The sequence below is a fragment of the Acartia tonsa genome, chromosome 11, assembly GCF_053477335.1.
Source record: "Acartia tonsa isolate MP-2025a chromosome 11, ASM5347733v1, whole genome shotgun sequence".
Lineage (NCBI taxonomy): Eukaryota > Metazoa > Arthropoda > Copepoda > Calanoida > Acartiidae > Acartia > Acartia tonsa.
The window spans coordinates 49,216,864-49,234,363 of NC_137270.1; the positions used below are offsets into that span (position 1 = coordinate 49,216,864).

A 17,500-nucleotide genomic window follows, 5' to 3' on the forward strand; every position below is an offset into this window, starting at 1 on the left:
AAACCAATACTAGTTTTGTTCGTATACTTTTTAATTTATTAGACACGGAAAGCTAACTATAAAAGGAAAAGACAAATAACTATTGTAGATTCTGCTAACCTATGAGCATTTACTATATAAATCAGTTGGTTTGACAGTCTGTTTAGAATACTCATTTAGTTTTTGGGGAGAAAAAGTGTTCAACTAAGTAGTAATAACTGATTTTTTTTGTAAAAATTCATTTGACAGTAGGAATATACCCAGAAAGTCACTTGGTCTGCCTGTATGTCTGTAAATCTTTGGGGATTTCTAAATTTTATTATAAATATATTTATTTGTTAATTTTTCCCAAAACAATTGTTGCTGATATTTAAACTGTTAAAAACTAGCTTTTTCCAACAATGAAATTAATTCAACAAAAAAATTACAAAACCTTTACTTGTTTTTAGCGTTCATTGGCTGTTAACACATAGTAGAATTGACATCCTTTACACCTGCCCCCCAAATATTATTTTAGAATTATTTCACTTGTTGGTTATACCTTATTTCTGATTAAAACCTTACTCTTACTATCTATGTAACGCACCTGATATACCAGCTGTAGAAAACATTTTTAACAAGTGGTTGCGCTACGTATTGAGTCACAATAACCAGTAATTAATAAGTTATACCTCATATTGGGAAGAGAGTACCAGGTGCCAAGTGAAGCATCATAAAACTCCACAGAAGTCAGATTTCTAAAAATAAATTAATATGCTTATTTTTAATAGTTTTGAAAGTTTGATAACAAGCAAATGTGACCTATCTTTCCATTTGCTCATGAAAATACATACTTCTTATATTATTATTATCATACTAAGCTAAGCCCCTAGAGGCCTCTATAGGCCCTTGAAGACTTAGGGGTGGGAAGTCCAACCCTCCCCCCTAACACTTTCAATTGTAGTTTCCAAACAAAAAAATAAATATAAAAACATCTTGGGGTGGGGTTCATTTTTTTCTAGGTGCAATTTTTAAATAGTTATAAACCTTCCCAGGTCTTTTGAGAAACTACACTGTAAAGCAGAACCATATCGGTTTAGCGATTAAAGAGATTCTTCACTACAGACAAAAATACTTTATTGTTTTACATAATAGGAAATAGCCTACCTTCCGGCTTTATCCATCCCACCAGACACAACAATGCCAGGTCTTCCATTAACGGTTGATTTTACACAGGCATGGCCCTTACGGCCCTCTTTCATCTGGTTCAGAGAGTACCACCTTCAATTAGTTTTAAGGGGTTAATTCACGATCAGATTTTCATATTTTGATCAAACAATATCCAGCAGAAGGTTTTTATTTGTTTAGAGGATTTTAGCTAATTGTATTTCCATCATATTAACAGCTTAGGATATCAAATTAAAATTATTTAATTAAGTTTGCCTCATCCTGTTTGCAATGTACATAACCTACGAATTTCCTCATACAGGCAACACTTTTTTCCAATAACACTCTTATATCAGGTCAAACAACACAGGATAACTATGAGGAGTCCTAACTGTACATGGTAATGAAATGTGCCTGTTTTAGTCCTAGGCTTTCCACCTACTCTAACTGTCAATATCATGCTTCTGATATAGCAGCAGTAGGAATAATTTTAACATCTTTAGTTATGACACGTGACAACTAGATGATGTGCAATGTGTTGAGCCACAGTTGTAGATCTGCCAATTACATACTTGTTTAATTTCACATCCAGCTTGAGCACCATGTTCTCTCGCTTAGTTCCTCCTGTTATATAGACTTCTTGACCTCCATTTCTACCCTAGAATAGTATCATTTGTTTAACAAAATTGGGTAGAGATAATCTTTAAAATTTTCATTTAAACTATGTATTCACTAGTTTCAAAACTAGCTGTCATACTTTATTTCTGCAAACAGATTTAACGGGAATAGTTCCTTTAGTGGCAATGTCCCTTAAGAAGCGATTCGTTATGTTTTTAAAATGGCTATTGATGGGTTATTTTAGGTTAGGTTAGGTTATATTGGATTAGGTGTTTGTCCTACAGGGTTAGGCAATTGGCCACACAGGGTTAGAGCCCCCCGCAGAGGCTAGAAAAAGGAGAAAAGCTACTGTAAAAAAAAACGAAGAAACACCCCTTAAGGAGCATTGCTACGAAAGGGACTATACATGATTTAACTAAAGGGATTAGACAATGGCCGTTAAATTGATGAACATTTCCAATGATGATACTTAAGATTAAAAATTAGTTGTTGAAACGTTTGAACACCCAACAATTAATCAAAATTCACCAAAGTCCCCAAAGTTGTAAAGACACCTATTCAGAAAACTTTGGGGACTAGTGTAAAAAACATTCCATTGGCCCATCAATCTCTGAATTAAACTGATGTATTTGGCATCCTTACCTTCATTGTGATGGTACAATGTTCAGAAACAGAAATTGGCATCCGGATCTTGGACATTTTCTTCCATCCATTTTTGGGACGTTTGGGATCAAACACCTCAATACTCCTGAAATATACAATGAACAATAAAGGTTTTCAGTACATAACTTTTTTCCCTGTATTGCTTTGAAGCCGATTAATATCAGGTGGATTAGAACTAGTTCTCAGCCATAAGGAAAAATTATGTCTAGCATTTTATCATATCTAGTTTTCTATGAATATAAAAATGTACAATCATAAGATTAAAACTAGTTTTGTTAGTCCCAAGATGCCGAAGGTAAGCTGTTTATAATGTAATACGAGAAATTACTATTCCAGTACACAATTGAAGTGTACAAAAGGGGGAATCTGAATGCTGCAAAACAAGACCTGATATTTAAAGTATGTGCATTTTTAATTTTTATCCTTTACAAACCAAAGAAGTTATCAGCTAGAGACAACACCGCTCACACAAGACATTTGGTCATTCTTGTTCATAAGGAACCTCTACCTGAGTGCCTTCTTCCCCTTATAGCCTCCAGCAGCCATCAAGTATCTTCCAAGTTTTGTCATTGTTCCTCCTTTTCTGTATGTTGTCAACTTGGCACCTAAATAATGAACACCATTTATCTGTATCGAGTTGATATAGTTTCTAAAGATTACTTAAACTCATATAGATTCACTGAGAAAAAAATGATATTTCCAGTATGGCTTCAAAACCGATTAATATCTGCTGCACTTTAACTAGCTCTAAGCCATATTGAAAAATCAGGTGTAACATTGTATTACAAACAATTTCTTTTGTATATCAATATAAAATACCTAATATTGATAATAGTTTTACATTTAAATATCCAGGGAAAGCTGTCTTTCAAATGATGCGTAGTAAAAAATATAAAAAATAGTAATGATATGTTAGAACATAATCCTATCAAACAAGTTTATATTTAATATTTAATAATTTACCTGTTGCTTTCCAACCTTGCTTACGAAGGTTGTAGTCATAGCAGGATCCAGGTTGGTAGACATATCCATATGGGGAAAGGGTGGTGTACCCTTTGCTACAGGAAGTTATTGAATGCCCTAATCATATGATTCAATAATTAACTTTTGAAATTTAAATTTAAAATTTAGTGTTGTATTGTAGTAATTCATAGTAGAATCATTTTTGGCTTAATGGCATAGACTAGCAAGTTTTAATGCAAAAACAAGAATAAGCTTAACTATTGCCATCTTCTTTTATCTAGAGAACCCAAGGGAATCATCTGCTTGTGATAGGATTCATTACTCTAATGCCTGCCTGTAGATATTAAGTTAATTAAGATCCATCAGACAACCAACCCTTTGATTGCACGACCTAACTAAGAAGTCCTAACTGTAATGAGTTGTGCCTTTTTATGGGCAAAGTCATTCACCCTACTCTATCTATGTTGTGCATAGAAGCTGTAGGAACCTAACACATCCCTGACGACAGATGCGCTACATGTTGAGCCATGGTCTCAGATAACAATGGCCATATTTTAATATTTAACCTGTCAGAGCAGCAGAAACACCATCTCCTTGGGTGACCTGACTTGGCATCGGAGCAATCCGGAATGCACTTGAAACCAAGTTCAAGGATTCCCTGAATAAAAAAAATTTGGATCATCTCAAAAGCTACTGTTAACATACGACAAAACACGCCTTCAAAGGCAATGTTTTGAAATGAACTATACCAGAATTTCCTAGATATACAATTCTATATTAGTTTAACTAATGATCAAATGATGCTTAGTCAGAACTTGTTACCTTAGTACATCAATTGCAGTGATAGCTCCATCTTTGTTTTCACCTCCAATTGCACAAAAGAAAAAGAAGAATGTTGGCTGAGAACCTTAAAATAATTTTCACTCTAATTGAGATGAAATCTTCTTTTGGGCATCTAGAATATGTCAAAAGGATCTAATATTAATTAAAACTGATAATAAAAATCAAATACCTGTAGCTCTATTGGTAGATCTAGGCTCAACAAACTCAGTGTCAGGTGCAATAGAACTCCCATTGCTTAGAAATCCTGTTATAGTTATTTCTTGCTTTATGTTATGAACATCTTTCTTGTGTTTAAATGTGCAATTATAAGATTAAAACCAGTTTATTTTGGCCTGAGATGCCAAAGTAACAGGCTAAAAACATTATGTTTAATCTTATGATTGTACATTTTATTATTTGTAGAAAACTGAATATAATAAAATGCTAGACATAATTGTTTCATATGGATGAGAACCAGTTCTAATCCACCCTATATTAATAAGTTTTAAGTGAATATGAGAAAAAATTTTAAAACTATCTTATTCGCATTATACCCGAAATTACATGTTATTAACATTCTCATTACACTTTAATATACCTGGATCTATGTTGACAGATTCATCAATATCATCTGAGTCTTCCTGATCCTCATCATTTATGGCATCATCATCAATTTCATTAGCATTATTCTCAGGCTCTATATCCTTTATTATAACAAAGGTAGCTTTTGTCAACTATTATTTTTTTATATTTATGTTAGAATTTAAGCAAGAAATATTTTCACCTCTGAGGTGTCATCGTTTATTTGAGTATAATCAATTTGATCATTATAATTTTGATACTCATCCTCTCCAAAGTAATCATTGTTGTCAAAGTCTTCATCAAAAATATCCTGAAAAAAAATTAATGAAAGTTTCTAAAGTTACTTTTGAGATTTTAGAATAGAGTAAAACACAATACGGGGCAATGGGTTCAACTGTATTTTCCTAACCCAAGGACCTTGTGCAGACTCTCAATTGGGTCATTGAAAATCAACCAATAGTGTCAGGAATATTAACACAGCTAATTAGCAGAAAACAATTTGGTAGTAGGCAAAAAAGGTGGGAAGTTGGTTATCTGTATATACATCTATATTATAGAGTTGTTGCATTACCTCATCAATTGTAACTTGATTATCATAATCAGAAACAACTACATCAGTATCTGCAGAGGGTAAATTCACTTGGTCATTTGGTTGTTCCTCAGCTTGTGTCTCAGTAATGTCAACTGACTGATCTAGGAAGATATTTTTGTATTGTTTAGTTGTGTTGTCAATTAATTTGCAGCTTTGCCTGTAACGAAAAGTGAGGTATCCTATTACAAACTTCCATGACATTTGTAAAACTATTTACAAGCAATTATTAAACATACAAATTGACAGATTATCATACATCCAGTAAATTTTTTATGAATAGTGGCTTTAAATAAAGCGTCTAGGGGCTCATGGTTTCAAAGGGTAAGGAAGGGCTGAAATATTGCATAAATAAAAAGCCTAAAACCATCCTAGAACTTATGTGAAGCTACCCTAAAATAGTGAACTAGTTTAATGATGTCTTATGCAACAGACTTTAAAACCTTACTATTGTATGTAACGTGTTATAGATTTAGGATACCTAAGCTTTTTATATTATTCTAAGACCATTATAAATCTTACTTTGATCAAATGCTTCAGTTGAAAGCTGAGTTGTGGTAACATCAATATTTTGTCTGAGAGTGGGTTCAGTAATCTCTCTAATTGGTTTAGCTGGGGCGCTTGTTGGCAAATTACTGGTTGTTGTTGGTGAGATTGATCTTGTAGCAGCAGGACTAAAGGTATTGCTGGTTACAGCTTTAAGAACATTCACAGCAAATTCTAAAACATATAGAGTTAAGATGTGTTTACTTCAAAATTATATTTCTGGGTAACAACAACTTCAAAATTGATTTATCCCATCATATCCAGCTTCCAGTGATATAAATATGTACAATCATTAGTTTAAAAACAGCTTTTATAGCCAGAAGACATGGGCTAAAAAAACTTTTTTATGTTCTTATGATTGTACATTTTATATTCATACAAAACTGGATATAATACAATGCTATACATAATTTTCATTTTTTGGAAACTGGATATAATCCACCAGATATTAATTGTTTTTTAAGCAATATTGGAAGACTTATTTCTTGTATTGCATTATAAACAGCTTTCTGCAGTTGTAAAATGAACAATTATAAATTAAAACCAGTTTTTTAGCCCCAAGAACTGGATCTAATCCACATGAAAATATCATCCAATATTTTATACAAAATACAAATAATTGTGCAGAGAATTGTAAATAAAAATATAAAATAGTTATCTTTTTGTTGATCTATAGTTATATTTGGATCAGTGAAAAAGAAAACGATTCAGCAGGTTTTGTTGTTTTTTTAATAAAACTATACTACAGATTGACCTGTTACCTGCACATTGAGGCCCCACACAGAAACTGGTACAACCAAATGTACAAGGTTTTCCTGGTGGTGTTGGAGGAGCAGCAGGAGCAGCTACAGCAGGCTGAGGGGTTGTCGGCTCTTTTTGCTTGGCGGCCAGGCATTCATTCACGCGGGGCATTATTGGTCCGCTATAAAAATTAAAACCGACTTAAGTAACAAATGAAATCAACATTATTAAAAAGTCTAAACCAAAATTGAAATTTATCACATTATCCCTAAAATATAGCTTACTAGATAAAGTTAAACTATTAAGGATTATTGTCCTAAGATCTCATAAATTATATGTCATTAGTTGTCTTAAGACTTTGGGTACTTTTATATTCTATTGACTGTTTCAAACTAGAAGTGTCCAAACCTTTCATCAACCCTTTAATTGTCAGGAAAGGAATTTGTTTAATGTACATTAATTCATTATTCATTATTAAAAATAAATCATAGGTAATACTTATCATAAATTTTACAAATTCAAGAAAGAGTTAACCTGATGCATGTTGAGCATTCTTGGGTTTTTACATTGCAATCTCGTACAAGCAAGCAGGTCCTAGATACATTTTTATAAAAGTAAGTGGATGTTTAAGTAGCTTGCAAAGTTCAAGAAAGTTTTATAGCTTTTTTGGGGGGATGACATATCCACCCATGCACTGCCCCTAGAGGCCTCTATGTGTAGATATTGTAAAACCTTCAGAAAGCTCAAAAAAAAGGAATTTATTATACAAAAACCACTTCTGGACGTTTTTGAAGCTTTCTTTAACTTAGAAGCCAATTTGTTAGCGAAATCATAGAGAGAAATAAAGAAATCTTACTACCATCCATGTGACCTTTACACCACCCCCCCCCTCTAATAAGAGTATCTTATCCTTACAATCCAGGATTCCCCCTAATCCCCTTCCCCTGTTTCTACCTACAAATCCAAAAAAAATTATCTAACTTTGTAATCGATCGATGTATAAATACTAAGATGTTGCACAAGATTTTCATGTGCTCTAATAAAGTGTCACTCCCAGCTGGCTAAAATAACGACCCCCCTCCCTCCTTCATCCAATTTCCTCCCCTCCAACTGTGTAAATGAATGTATGAGTACCATATTAGCAACATAAATTGATGAGAAATATATCTGTAATTGTATATGGTGCCCTAGCAAAATGGGGATAGATGTCACTGCTTTTGGCCCACCTGTTCTATTGACGTCAGGAAGTACCCTGTACCCAATCTTTTTTCTAGGGGTGTCTTACCCCTTCCCTTTTTCTTTCCTTCTACTATGAAGTCAATAGAATATGTAGGCCAAAAGCTGTGATATCTATCCCCATTTTCTTAGGGCACTAAACACAGCCACAGATATGTTGACAGGGGAAAATTTGCAATCAATTTAGTTTGGTAATGTGGACCTCATTTATGGATCTGTTTGTTCATACATTTGGAGGGGAGGGGTTTGGTTAAAGCGGGTGGATAAGGGGAGGTTTGCTAATTTAGCCAGCTGGTAAAAACATCCATTACCTTTGTGTTGAAGACTGATTGAAGGTGAAGGCGGCACAACCAGCAGTGGCATAACAGCTCAACTGACAGCTCACAGGATCTGAATAGATAGATAGATAGATTGAAGGTGAAGGCGGCACAACCAGCAGTGGCATAACAGCTCAACTGACAGCTCACAGGATCTGAATTGATAGATAGATAGATATATAGATAGATAGATTGAAGGTGAAGGCGGCACAACCAGCAGTGGCATAACAGCTTAACTGACAGCTCACAGGATCTGAATAGATAGATAGATAGATAGATAGATAGATAGATAGATAGATAGATAGATATATAGATAGATAGATGGATAGATAGATAGAAGGATAGATAGATTGAAGGTGAAGGCGGCACAACCTGCAGTGGCATAACAGCTCAACTGACAGCTCACAGGGTCTAAAAAATATGCTCTTTCTCTGCTTAATACATAGTTTTATAATAACGTTTTCTTATTCGTTGGCTTAACAAAAAGACAGCATAAAGTTCCGCCAAAAAATGACCAATGAGAGGCCATTAAGTTTTACCATTAGTCAATTACAATTAATACTGGCCTATCATTGGTCATTTTATTGTATAAACAACTTTTGAATTTTGATTGGTTGATTCAATAAGTTGAGTGTTCAAACGTTTTAATCTACAGAAAGGGAAATTTTCTGTATCATAATTGGGGATGTACAACAATTTATCAGCCAATGTCTTATCCCTTTAGATCCCTGGGTCTTTATACAGATACCCAAAGTCTGTTGGTTGGCTTTAAAACTTTGGATTTTTAACGAAATTGTGATTGGATTGTTCCAAACTAGTAATGTCCAAACTTTTCAACAAATAATTTTATTCTCAAGGAGGGAGGGGATATTGGTAATTACACTAGTACCCATTGTTTTATAAACACGTTATCTTATTCATTGGTTTAAAATCTTTGGGTACTTTCTTATTATGATTGGTTCGTTCCAAAATAGTAGTGTCCAAACTTTGTAATGATAATAATATTCAAAATTCAAAATATTCAATATCCAATCCTAAGCAGGGATAAGACACTTAACAATAAAATAATGTACATCACCAATGATGATAAACAAAATCCCCCCTTATGCAGGAATCAGTCATAAGATGAAACGTTTGGACACTCAACTTAATAAACCAACCAATCAAAATTGACTCCAAAGTTGTTAAGCCAACCAATAAGAAAGTGTTATTTTAATACTTTGGCGCCAGGTGTAATAAACAGCCCAATGTCAACTCACTCCCTGAATCCTGAGCCAACCTTTAACTCCAACAATTGTAGTGCAATGGCAAAATAGACAATTTTCTGCGGATAATAAAATGAAAATCAAAATTCCAGCTTTTACATACTTTCAAGACTAAATTTTAGAGATAACCATATACCTAATAGTCTTAGTAATCTCTATTAAAGAAAATCAAAGAAATGGAATAGTCATAACTTGTTAAATTTGTGTATTAAAGAAATTATATCATGATAATAATTATTGTACGGACTTTCTGGTAATAATTGTAAAGTTGCTACGCTTTTTAAATTGAACCTAACTGTTACAGGAATCATCATGCAAAAGAGCTATCAATTACGGACGGATACACAGACTTATATAAAAGACTCGCTTCTTAAAAATCTTAATTATTTGAAATAGAAGAAATATTTAGAGAAAAAAATAAATATTAATGAATCAAAATTAAATTATCTTTTATTCAAACGAAACCAAAACTAACAATTAACATCATCATTAAATGTACAAATCCCTTTTATAATTTTGTTATCTTATTTAGTATGTTAGAATTGTCTGATCAATTTCAAATCTATTTTTAAAATGAAATTTTTTTGATTTTTTTAGAATAACTTTTTCCTATTTGTTGACTTAATAACTTCATGGACTTGGCTGAATTTTGATTGGTTGGTTTATTCCATTGAGCGTTAAAACGTTTCAACCACTAATTTTAATCTACATGGGGGGAGGGGTAATTTTTTGCATCATCATTGGGGATGTACATCAATTTATCGGCCATTGTCTTATCCCTTTAGATGCCTGACTGCTTTGATAAATAGTTATTAAATTGGTTGAAATGATTGAACACCAAGCTTGACAAATATATATTAAATTGGTTGAAATGATTGAACACCTAGCTTGACAAATAGACATTAATTTGACCACAATGCATAACTAATCTATAATTGTTTTTCCCTGGGATTTATGGATAAGTAAATGAATAAAGGAAATTATTTAGATAAACAAAATTAACCCCCTTTAGGTAGGAGTGGGTGTCAACACCCCCCCCCCCCCCCCATTATACTGTAGTTTGACAGGCCTCCCTTCCTCTTTTAATCACCCCATTAACAAAACCCAGTGCACACTATTGATCAAACCGTAATGAAAGACAATGTTTTGCATGGTTTTAGGGTGGGGGGGGGAGGGACTATGATGGGGAGAAACCCGAATCGTGTTATTTTAAATGAGTGTAAAATTCACATGATATAGAATAGTTATTTAGTACACAATATTCTAGACAGTTTTCCGCGGATATTAAAATGAAAATTTATTACTGTTTCGATTTAAATTTTTTTTTCAGTTGAAAATTATTTGTAATATATGATAATATACATGTATTTTCAGTATGGCTGAGAACCGTTTCTAATCCATCTGATATTAATCGGTTTCGAAGCCATACTGAGAAAAAACTTAAAAACTTTTGCGGGTCGGCTAACAATTCGAATTCAAATACAGCCATGCTGACGGACGAACGGACACAGTTTAGTTGAAGAGTAGCTTCGCTGCTACGCCAAGAAAACTTAACGTCCATTGAAGCGGAACACATCTCGTTTACATAAATATAGATAATTATATCAGGTATCTAAAGGGATAAGACAATGGCTGATAAATTGATGTACATCCCCAATGATAAAACACAAAATTACCCCTGCTCTAGATTACCATTTAATGTTTAAACGTTTGGACACTCAACTTAATTAACCAACCAAACAAAATTCAATAAAGGTTCCCGAAATTGTTAAGCCAACAAATAAGAAAATGGTATTATTAAACTTTGGGAACAACTGTTATAAACAACCCAATGTCCCCTCCCTCCCTGTAATTATTTACTTGTCAAAATTTTAATGCAATATATGACATAAGTGGATACGCCTCTAGATGCCCCTTGAAGGGAGGTGGAAAAGTCGATCCCCTCCCCTATTTTCAATTTAAGATTTTTTTTTGATGGAGGGAATATAAATAGTTTAAAACCTTCCCTGGTCATATAAAATGCATCACTGCACTGTAAAGAAGAATCATATTGAATTCGACATCCATTTTTTATTTTAGGGGGTGGATTTATCTTGGGTATCTACCCCAAAAATAGTTTAAAACCTTCCCAGGACCTATAAGAAGCTTCACTGTAAAGGAGAACCATAGCGATACTTTAGAGGTTAGCGAGACTCTTTGGCGCAAACAGACAAAAAAAGATCCTGTTAGTTTATTATAAGGATTAGTGGATACGCCCCTAGTCTCTAGAGGCTCTTTATTCGAAGGGGTAGCAATGGATAGAAAAATTGCAAAAAAAAACAACCCAGAGCTGGATCTTTAAATCATTTTAGTGGTGAGCCAGATCGGGGTGAGCCAACTTTCCACCAATGAGAGCAAAGTATTTTATGAAATGCCGCGCTGTGATTGGCTGAAATTCGGCGTACCCCGATCTGGCTCACCACTAAAATGATTTAAAGTTTTCAAATTTGCTCATAATAATATATTCCCAATTATAATGTTGATAGACGTTCAGACGTACTTACAAAACTTTATTATAGAGAAGCTTCGCTCATATAATAATAGACGTACAGACTTACTAAACAACAATCAATTATAGAGTAGCTTTGCTCTTAATAAGTAGCCTCGCTCTCAATAATAGAATATATATTATAAGAATGATGATAGACGTACAGACAAACTAACAATGATTAATTATAGTGTATCTTCGCTCTTAATAATATCTTATCTCATTAGAATGGTAATAGACGTACAGACGTACCTACAACGCTTGATTATAGGAGTAGCTTCGCTCTTTATAATATATTATCTCATTAGAAAATGAATAGGCGTACAGACGTACTTACAACGCTTGAATATAGGAGTAGCTCCGCTCCACGTAATAGATGATCTAATTAGCGCATTGCTGCGGTCTACAATAAAACCATAATTAGTTTCATATAATATCAGGGATCTTAGGGGATAAGACAATGGATGATAATTTGATGTTCACCCCCCCAATTATGCTTATCCAAACTTCCCCTTAAAAATTATGGATGGTAACGTTTTGATAGGGTTAGTTTTTAACAAAGTCCCCAAAGTTTTGATGCCAACGAATTAGAGAATAATTTACAGTCCAATGTCCCCTTCCTCCCTGTAACATATACACTTATATCAGGGATCTACAGGGATAAGACAATTGCCGATGAATTGAAATACATCCCCAATCATGATACACAATAATACCCCTACTTATTATATATATTTTATTTATATCATCAATAAATTATTTTGTATGTAAAGTCAAAATGATCTATAATTCAATTTGTCCGTCCGTCCGTCAGTCAGTAAAGATTTGTGGAAAATTGATTTTCTCAGAAACAAAAAACTCCACCACTCCAAATATCGTTATATAAGATTTCAGGGATCTAAAGGGATAAGACAATGGCCAATAAATTGATGTACATCCACAATGATACACAAAATTACCCCTTCTGTAAATTAACAGTAGTGGTTGAAATGTTTGAACACTTAACTTAAGAAGCCAACCAATCAAAATTCACCTAAAGCCCCCAAAGTTGTTACTAGTTTAATAAACAGCCCATTGTCCCCTCTCTCTCTATGATTAGATTTATTATAAAATAAGGGGGGGGGTCTCTGTTCAACAAAGCACTCTGAGGGAAAGTCCCAACTTACTTGTTATGCTCTTATCAGAAAGAATGATATTTTCTTTTTCCGTGCTACAGCTCAATTTTCTAAAAACCCTGAAATGAGAAAAAAGTTAATAAAACGAGAAAATATGTAAAATATGTCTGTATGTATGGAGGTCTGCATATCTTTCATTATGTAAGTCTGTCTGTATGTTTGTTTGTCTGTCTATATGTCTGCCATATGTATGTATGTCTGTCTATATTTCTGTCTGTCCATCTGTTATGTTATCTGTATGTTTATATGTCTAGCTGTCAGAACGTCTATCTGTTTATCATTCAAATTTATTTGTTATATTCTACGAAATCAAAATCATGTTTTAACACAAGATATAGTACTCACATCAAGCTTCAATGAAAAGGAGAACACAACTAAAACTGTAGTTACCGAGATCTAAACGAACAAACATATGGCCTGGCCTTATATAAATTAAAGATAGTTATGCATCGCATCGTATTATAAACAGCTTCCCGCGGATATAAAAAATATGAGAATAAAACCATTTTTATCCCTGAGATGCTGAAGGCACAGCAAAAAAAAACTGGTTTTAATCTCATGATTGTCCATTTTTATATTCATAGAAAACTGTATATAATATGATACTATACATAATTTTTTAGTATGGCGTAGAACCGGTTCCAATCCACCAGATATTGATCAGTTTCGAAGCGATACGGTAAAACAGATTTTTTATTGTTTTAACTTGATAGGACAATTGAACTTACTTGCAAGAAATGACTGTGGCCTTTCCATCCAACTGTCTGCTTCTACTTGAAGGCATTCCCCTAGATGATAGTAAATATTAGAACAGAATTAGGTATCTAAAGGGATAAGACACTTGGAGATAGATTGAGAATAGTTATTTCTCGCATCGTATCATAAACAGCTTTACGCGGATACAGAATGTACAATTATAAGATTAAAACCAGTTTTTTTTAGCCACGAGGTGCCGAAGGCACTGCACGGGCTAAAAAAACTGGTTTTAATCTTGTGACTGTACATTTTTATATTTGTAAAAAACTGGATATAATACGATGCTAGACATAGTTTTTTCGTATGGATGAGAACCGGTTCCTATCCACCGGATTCAAATGAATACGAGAAATAATATTCTTAAAAATTTTCCTTTAAAGAATAAAAAGTTTGTACTAACAAATTTGTATTAACGTTTTCAACAGAGATAGAGAGAGAGAGAAGACAATGGGCTGTTAATTACACTAGTCCCCAAAGTTTTCGTATTCATTAGATTAACAACTTTGGAGACTTTAGTGAATTTCTTGTAATGATTACAGAGTTTCTACGCTATCTAAATCGTAACTAACTACTATAGGAATCACCATGCAAAGTTTGAAATCGATAGGGCAATTTTAATATGTCTAAATTAACGAAAACAGCTATCCGTGTGTGACGGACGGACGTACGGACAAGCCGACACTAATCATAGAAATGCTTCGTTTCAAAAATATAATTACCGTTTCCCAGCTGTGGTGGCCAAAATACAGAGAAACACCAATAACTTCATCTACAAAACATAAATTCTTAATAGTTATTTATCGTATTGTATTACAGACAGCTTTCCGCGGATATTCAAATGAATAACTCTATATGTGTGATTGAAATCAGTTTTTTTTATGTACATCAATTTATCGGCCATTATCTTATCCCAATAGATTTCTGAAAATTACCTTAAACTCAGTTAACACCACAGAACCACCGTTTCCTGTTTTAATTAAACAATTTCTTTTTATTTCTTTTCTTAGGAGCCCTGCCCCTAGAATCTATGAGTAAAATAGCCTAAAACTAGCCTTAACCAAAATCATCTGCTTTATTTATAAAAAAAAAAGGCCTCTAGGCGCACTAAATGGAAGGTTTAAGTTGACCTTACATTTTTCATTTTTGTTTTGAAATTAATAGATATATGATTGTACATTTTATAATCGTAGAAAGCTGGATATAATACGATGATAGATATAGTTTTTTTGTATGGATGAGAACCGGTTCTAATCCACCGGTTTCGAATGAATACGAGAATAGTTATTTCTTGCATCGTACTATAAACAGCTTTTCGCGTATATAGAATGTACAATTATAAGCTTAAAACCAGTTTTTTTAGCCCCGAGGTGCCGAAGGCACGGACTAAAAAACTAGTTTTAATCTTATGATTGTACATGTTTATATTCGTAGAAAGCTGGATATAATACGATGCTTGACATAGTTTCTTCGTATGGATGAGAACTGGTTCCTATCCCCCGGTTTCGAATGAATACAAGAAAAAGTTTTAACCAATTCTAATTTAAGGGATTATTTTTTCTAGAGGTGAAATCTCATAGGAGGTTGTAGATGCTATTAAAGGCTTCAATGCAAAGGAGAACCATATCGGTTCAGTGGTTAATTTTATATAATATAGTTGTCAACCATAAGCATTCTATTTGTTTGTATAAACGATATATTATTACTTGGATGTTGCACCAGGTTTTCATGTACCCTAATAAAATGATACTCGCAGCTGGCTAAAATAATCAAACCCTCATTAACACCATTCCCCCTCCTACTGGATGAACAAACTGACCAATAAATATGGTCTATATTAGCAACCTTAATTGACGCTAAATTTTCCCCTGTCAATATATCCACATATGCTATATCCATTTAAGAATTGTATTTGATTTCAAGTTGACTGTTTATACTTTTCAGAGTTTAACGGAGGGATAAGACAATAGTAATTAAGATAGTCTCCTCCTACCCCATCCCCCCTATCCTATTATATAAAGTAGTAAGCGTTTTTTAACTGTCCCGAAGGATCTCGCTAACCGCTAAACCGATATTGTTGCCCTTTACAGTGAAGCTTCTTATAGGTCCTGGGAAGGTTTTAAACTATTTTTGGAGAGGGTGTCTTCACCCCCCTCCCCCGTAAAAATATTTTTTTGACTCTTTTTAAACTCAAATTTAAAATGGGATGAGGTCGACTTTTCCCCCTCCTACCAGTGCCCCTAGAGGCGTATCCGCTAGTATAACATAAGGCAGTTGGAACATTGGACTGTAAATTACACTGGTGCCCAAAGTTTTATAACCACGTCAACTTATTTGTTATCCTAAAACTTTGAGGACTGTTTATCAAACTAGCAGTGTCCAAACTTTTCAACCAATAATTTCAATATTAGAAATTGGATATTTATGTTTATCATTATTGGGGACTAATTTAAATTCATGGTCCATTGACCTTTCCTCATATCCCTGCTTTACCATATTTAACAGGAAGGGAGGCGACAATGGGCTGTTTATTACACTAGTCCCCAAAGTTTTATTATAACGTTTTTTATTTGTTACTTATGTTGAGTGTTTAAACGTTTCAACCACTAATAATAATCTAAACAAAAAGGGTCATTTTGTATCATCATTAGGGATGTACATTAATTTTTCGGCCATTGTCTTATCCCTTTAGATCCCTGCATATTTAATCTAGTGTAAAAAATTATTCAAACTACAATATTCTTGTGGGTTCAATTTCAGGGATTTTAAGGGATAAGACAATGGGTAATAAATTCATCCTTGATGATGATATACAAAGTAACCCTTTCTGCAGATTAAAATTGATGGTTGAAGAGTTTGGACACTACGAGTAATAAATTAGCCAGTCAAAAAATCAATAAAAGTGTCCAAAGTTTTTCAAGATATTTTTGTTATACAACTTTGGGTACCATGAAGTGTAATTTACTGTCTAATGTTCCCTCCCTCCCTCTCTGGGGTTTAATTTCAAAGTGTGTGCGCGCGCGCGTGCGTGTCTGTGTGGCCGTGATTGTCTGTGTGTGTGTGTTTGTACTAAAGGGTCTCGCTAACCACTGAACCGATAAGGTTCTTCTTTACAGTGAAGCCTTTCATAAGTCTCAAATGGGAGGATTATAACTATTTTGGTGGAGGATACCTGCACCCTTCCAAGGGCAATCCCCCAATTTTTTAAAACTTTATCAATGTAAAATCTACTCCTCCCTTACCCCCAAGTGCCTCTAGAGGCATCTGGACCGTAGCTGCTAGTATGTAAATATAACATTATTTAATATAAAAAAGCACCAAAATTTGTGGGGAGAACAGATCTTGAAAACTTAGCACCTCTATGTAAATTTGAAACAAAATTAATTATTTTTTTTACTAAAATGATGATTTATAAGACGATAAGGTGCTATTTTATAAGCGTAGTATCTGTAAAATCAAATAAAAGTAACTTTAAAATTATAGAAATTCGTTTTTAATATGTTTAGCTTCGCTTTATAACTGTGTTGTCATCCTTGTTTTATTTACATTATTTATCCAAGAATCTTAAGGGATAAGAC

General features: G+C 33.6%; 1 protein-coding gene across 1 annotated transcript in view; it reads right to left on the reverse strand.

Moving 5' to 3' along the window:
- LOC145332837 (uncharacterized) overlaps nucleotides 1-14,690 on the reverse strand; it is an 18,999-nt gene extending 4,309 nt beyond the window's left edge. Inside the window, exons 1-19 of the mRNA XM_080177904.1 lie at nucleotides 14,645-14,690; nucleotides 13,898-13,957; nucleotides 13,161-13,228; nucleotides 8,197-8,275; nucleotides 7,184-7,243; nucleotides 6,670-6,830; nucleotides 5,885-6,082; nucleotides 5,345-5,466; nucleotides 4,976-5,083; nucleotides 4,790-4,895; nucleotides 4,382-4,456; nucleotides 4,192-4,276; nucleotides 3,936-4,027; nucleotides 3,370-3,486; nucleotides 2,915-3,011; nucleotides 2,386-2,491; nucleotides 1,698-1,783; nucleotides 1,126-1,239; nucleotides 651-716 (exon numbers count right to left, since the gene is read on the reverse strand). Coding sequence (XP_080034030.1) covers nucleotides 651-716; nucleotides 1,126-1,239; nucleotides 1,698-1,783; nucleotides 2,386-2,491; nucleotides 2,915-3,011; nucleotides 3,370-3,486; nucleotides 3,936-4,027; nucleotides 4,192-4,276; nucleotides 4,382-4,456; nucleotides 4,790-4,895; nucleotides 4,976-5,083; nucleotides 5,345-5,466; nucleotides 5,885-6,082; nucleotides 6,670-6,830; nucleotides 7,184-7,243; nucleotides 8,197-8,275; nucleotides 13,161-13,228; nucleotides 13,898-13,953 — 1,796 coding nt within the window. The 5' untranslated portion in view covers nucleotides 13,954-13,957; nucleotides 14,645-14,690. The remainder of the gene's footprint in view (nucleotides 1-650; nucleotides 717-1,125; nucleotides 1,240-1,697; nucleotides 1,784-2,385; nucleotides 2,492-2,914; nucleotides 3,012-3,369; nucleotides 3,487-3,935; nucleotides 4,028-4,191; nucleotides 4,277-4,381; nucleotides 4,457-4,789; nucleotides 4,896-4,975; nucleotides 5,084-5,344; nucleotides 5,467-5,884; nucleotides 6,083-6,669; nucleotides 6,831-7,183; nucleotides 7,244-8,196; nucleotides 8,276-13,160; nucleotides 13,229-13,897; nucleotides 13,958-14,644) is intronic.
- Between the last annotated feature and the right edge of the window lie 2,810 nt (nucleotides 14,691-17,500).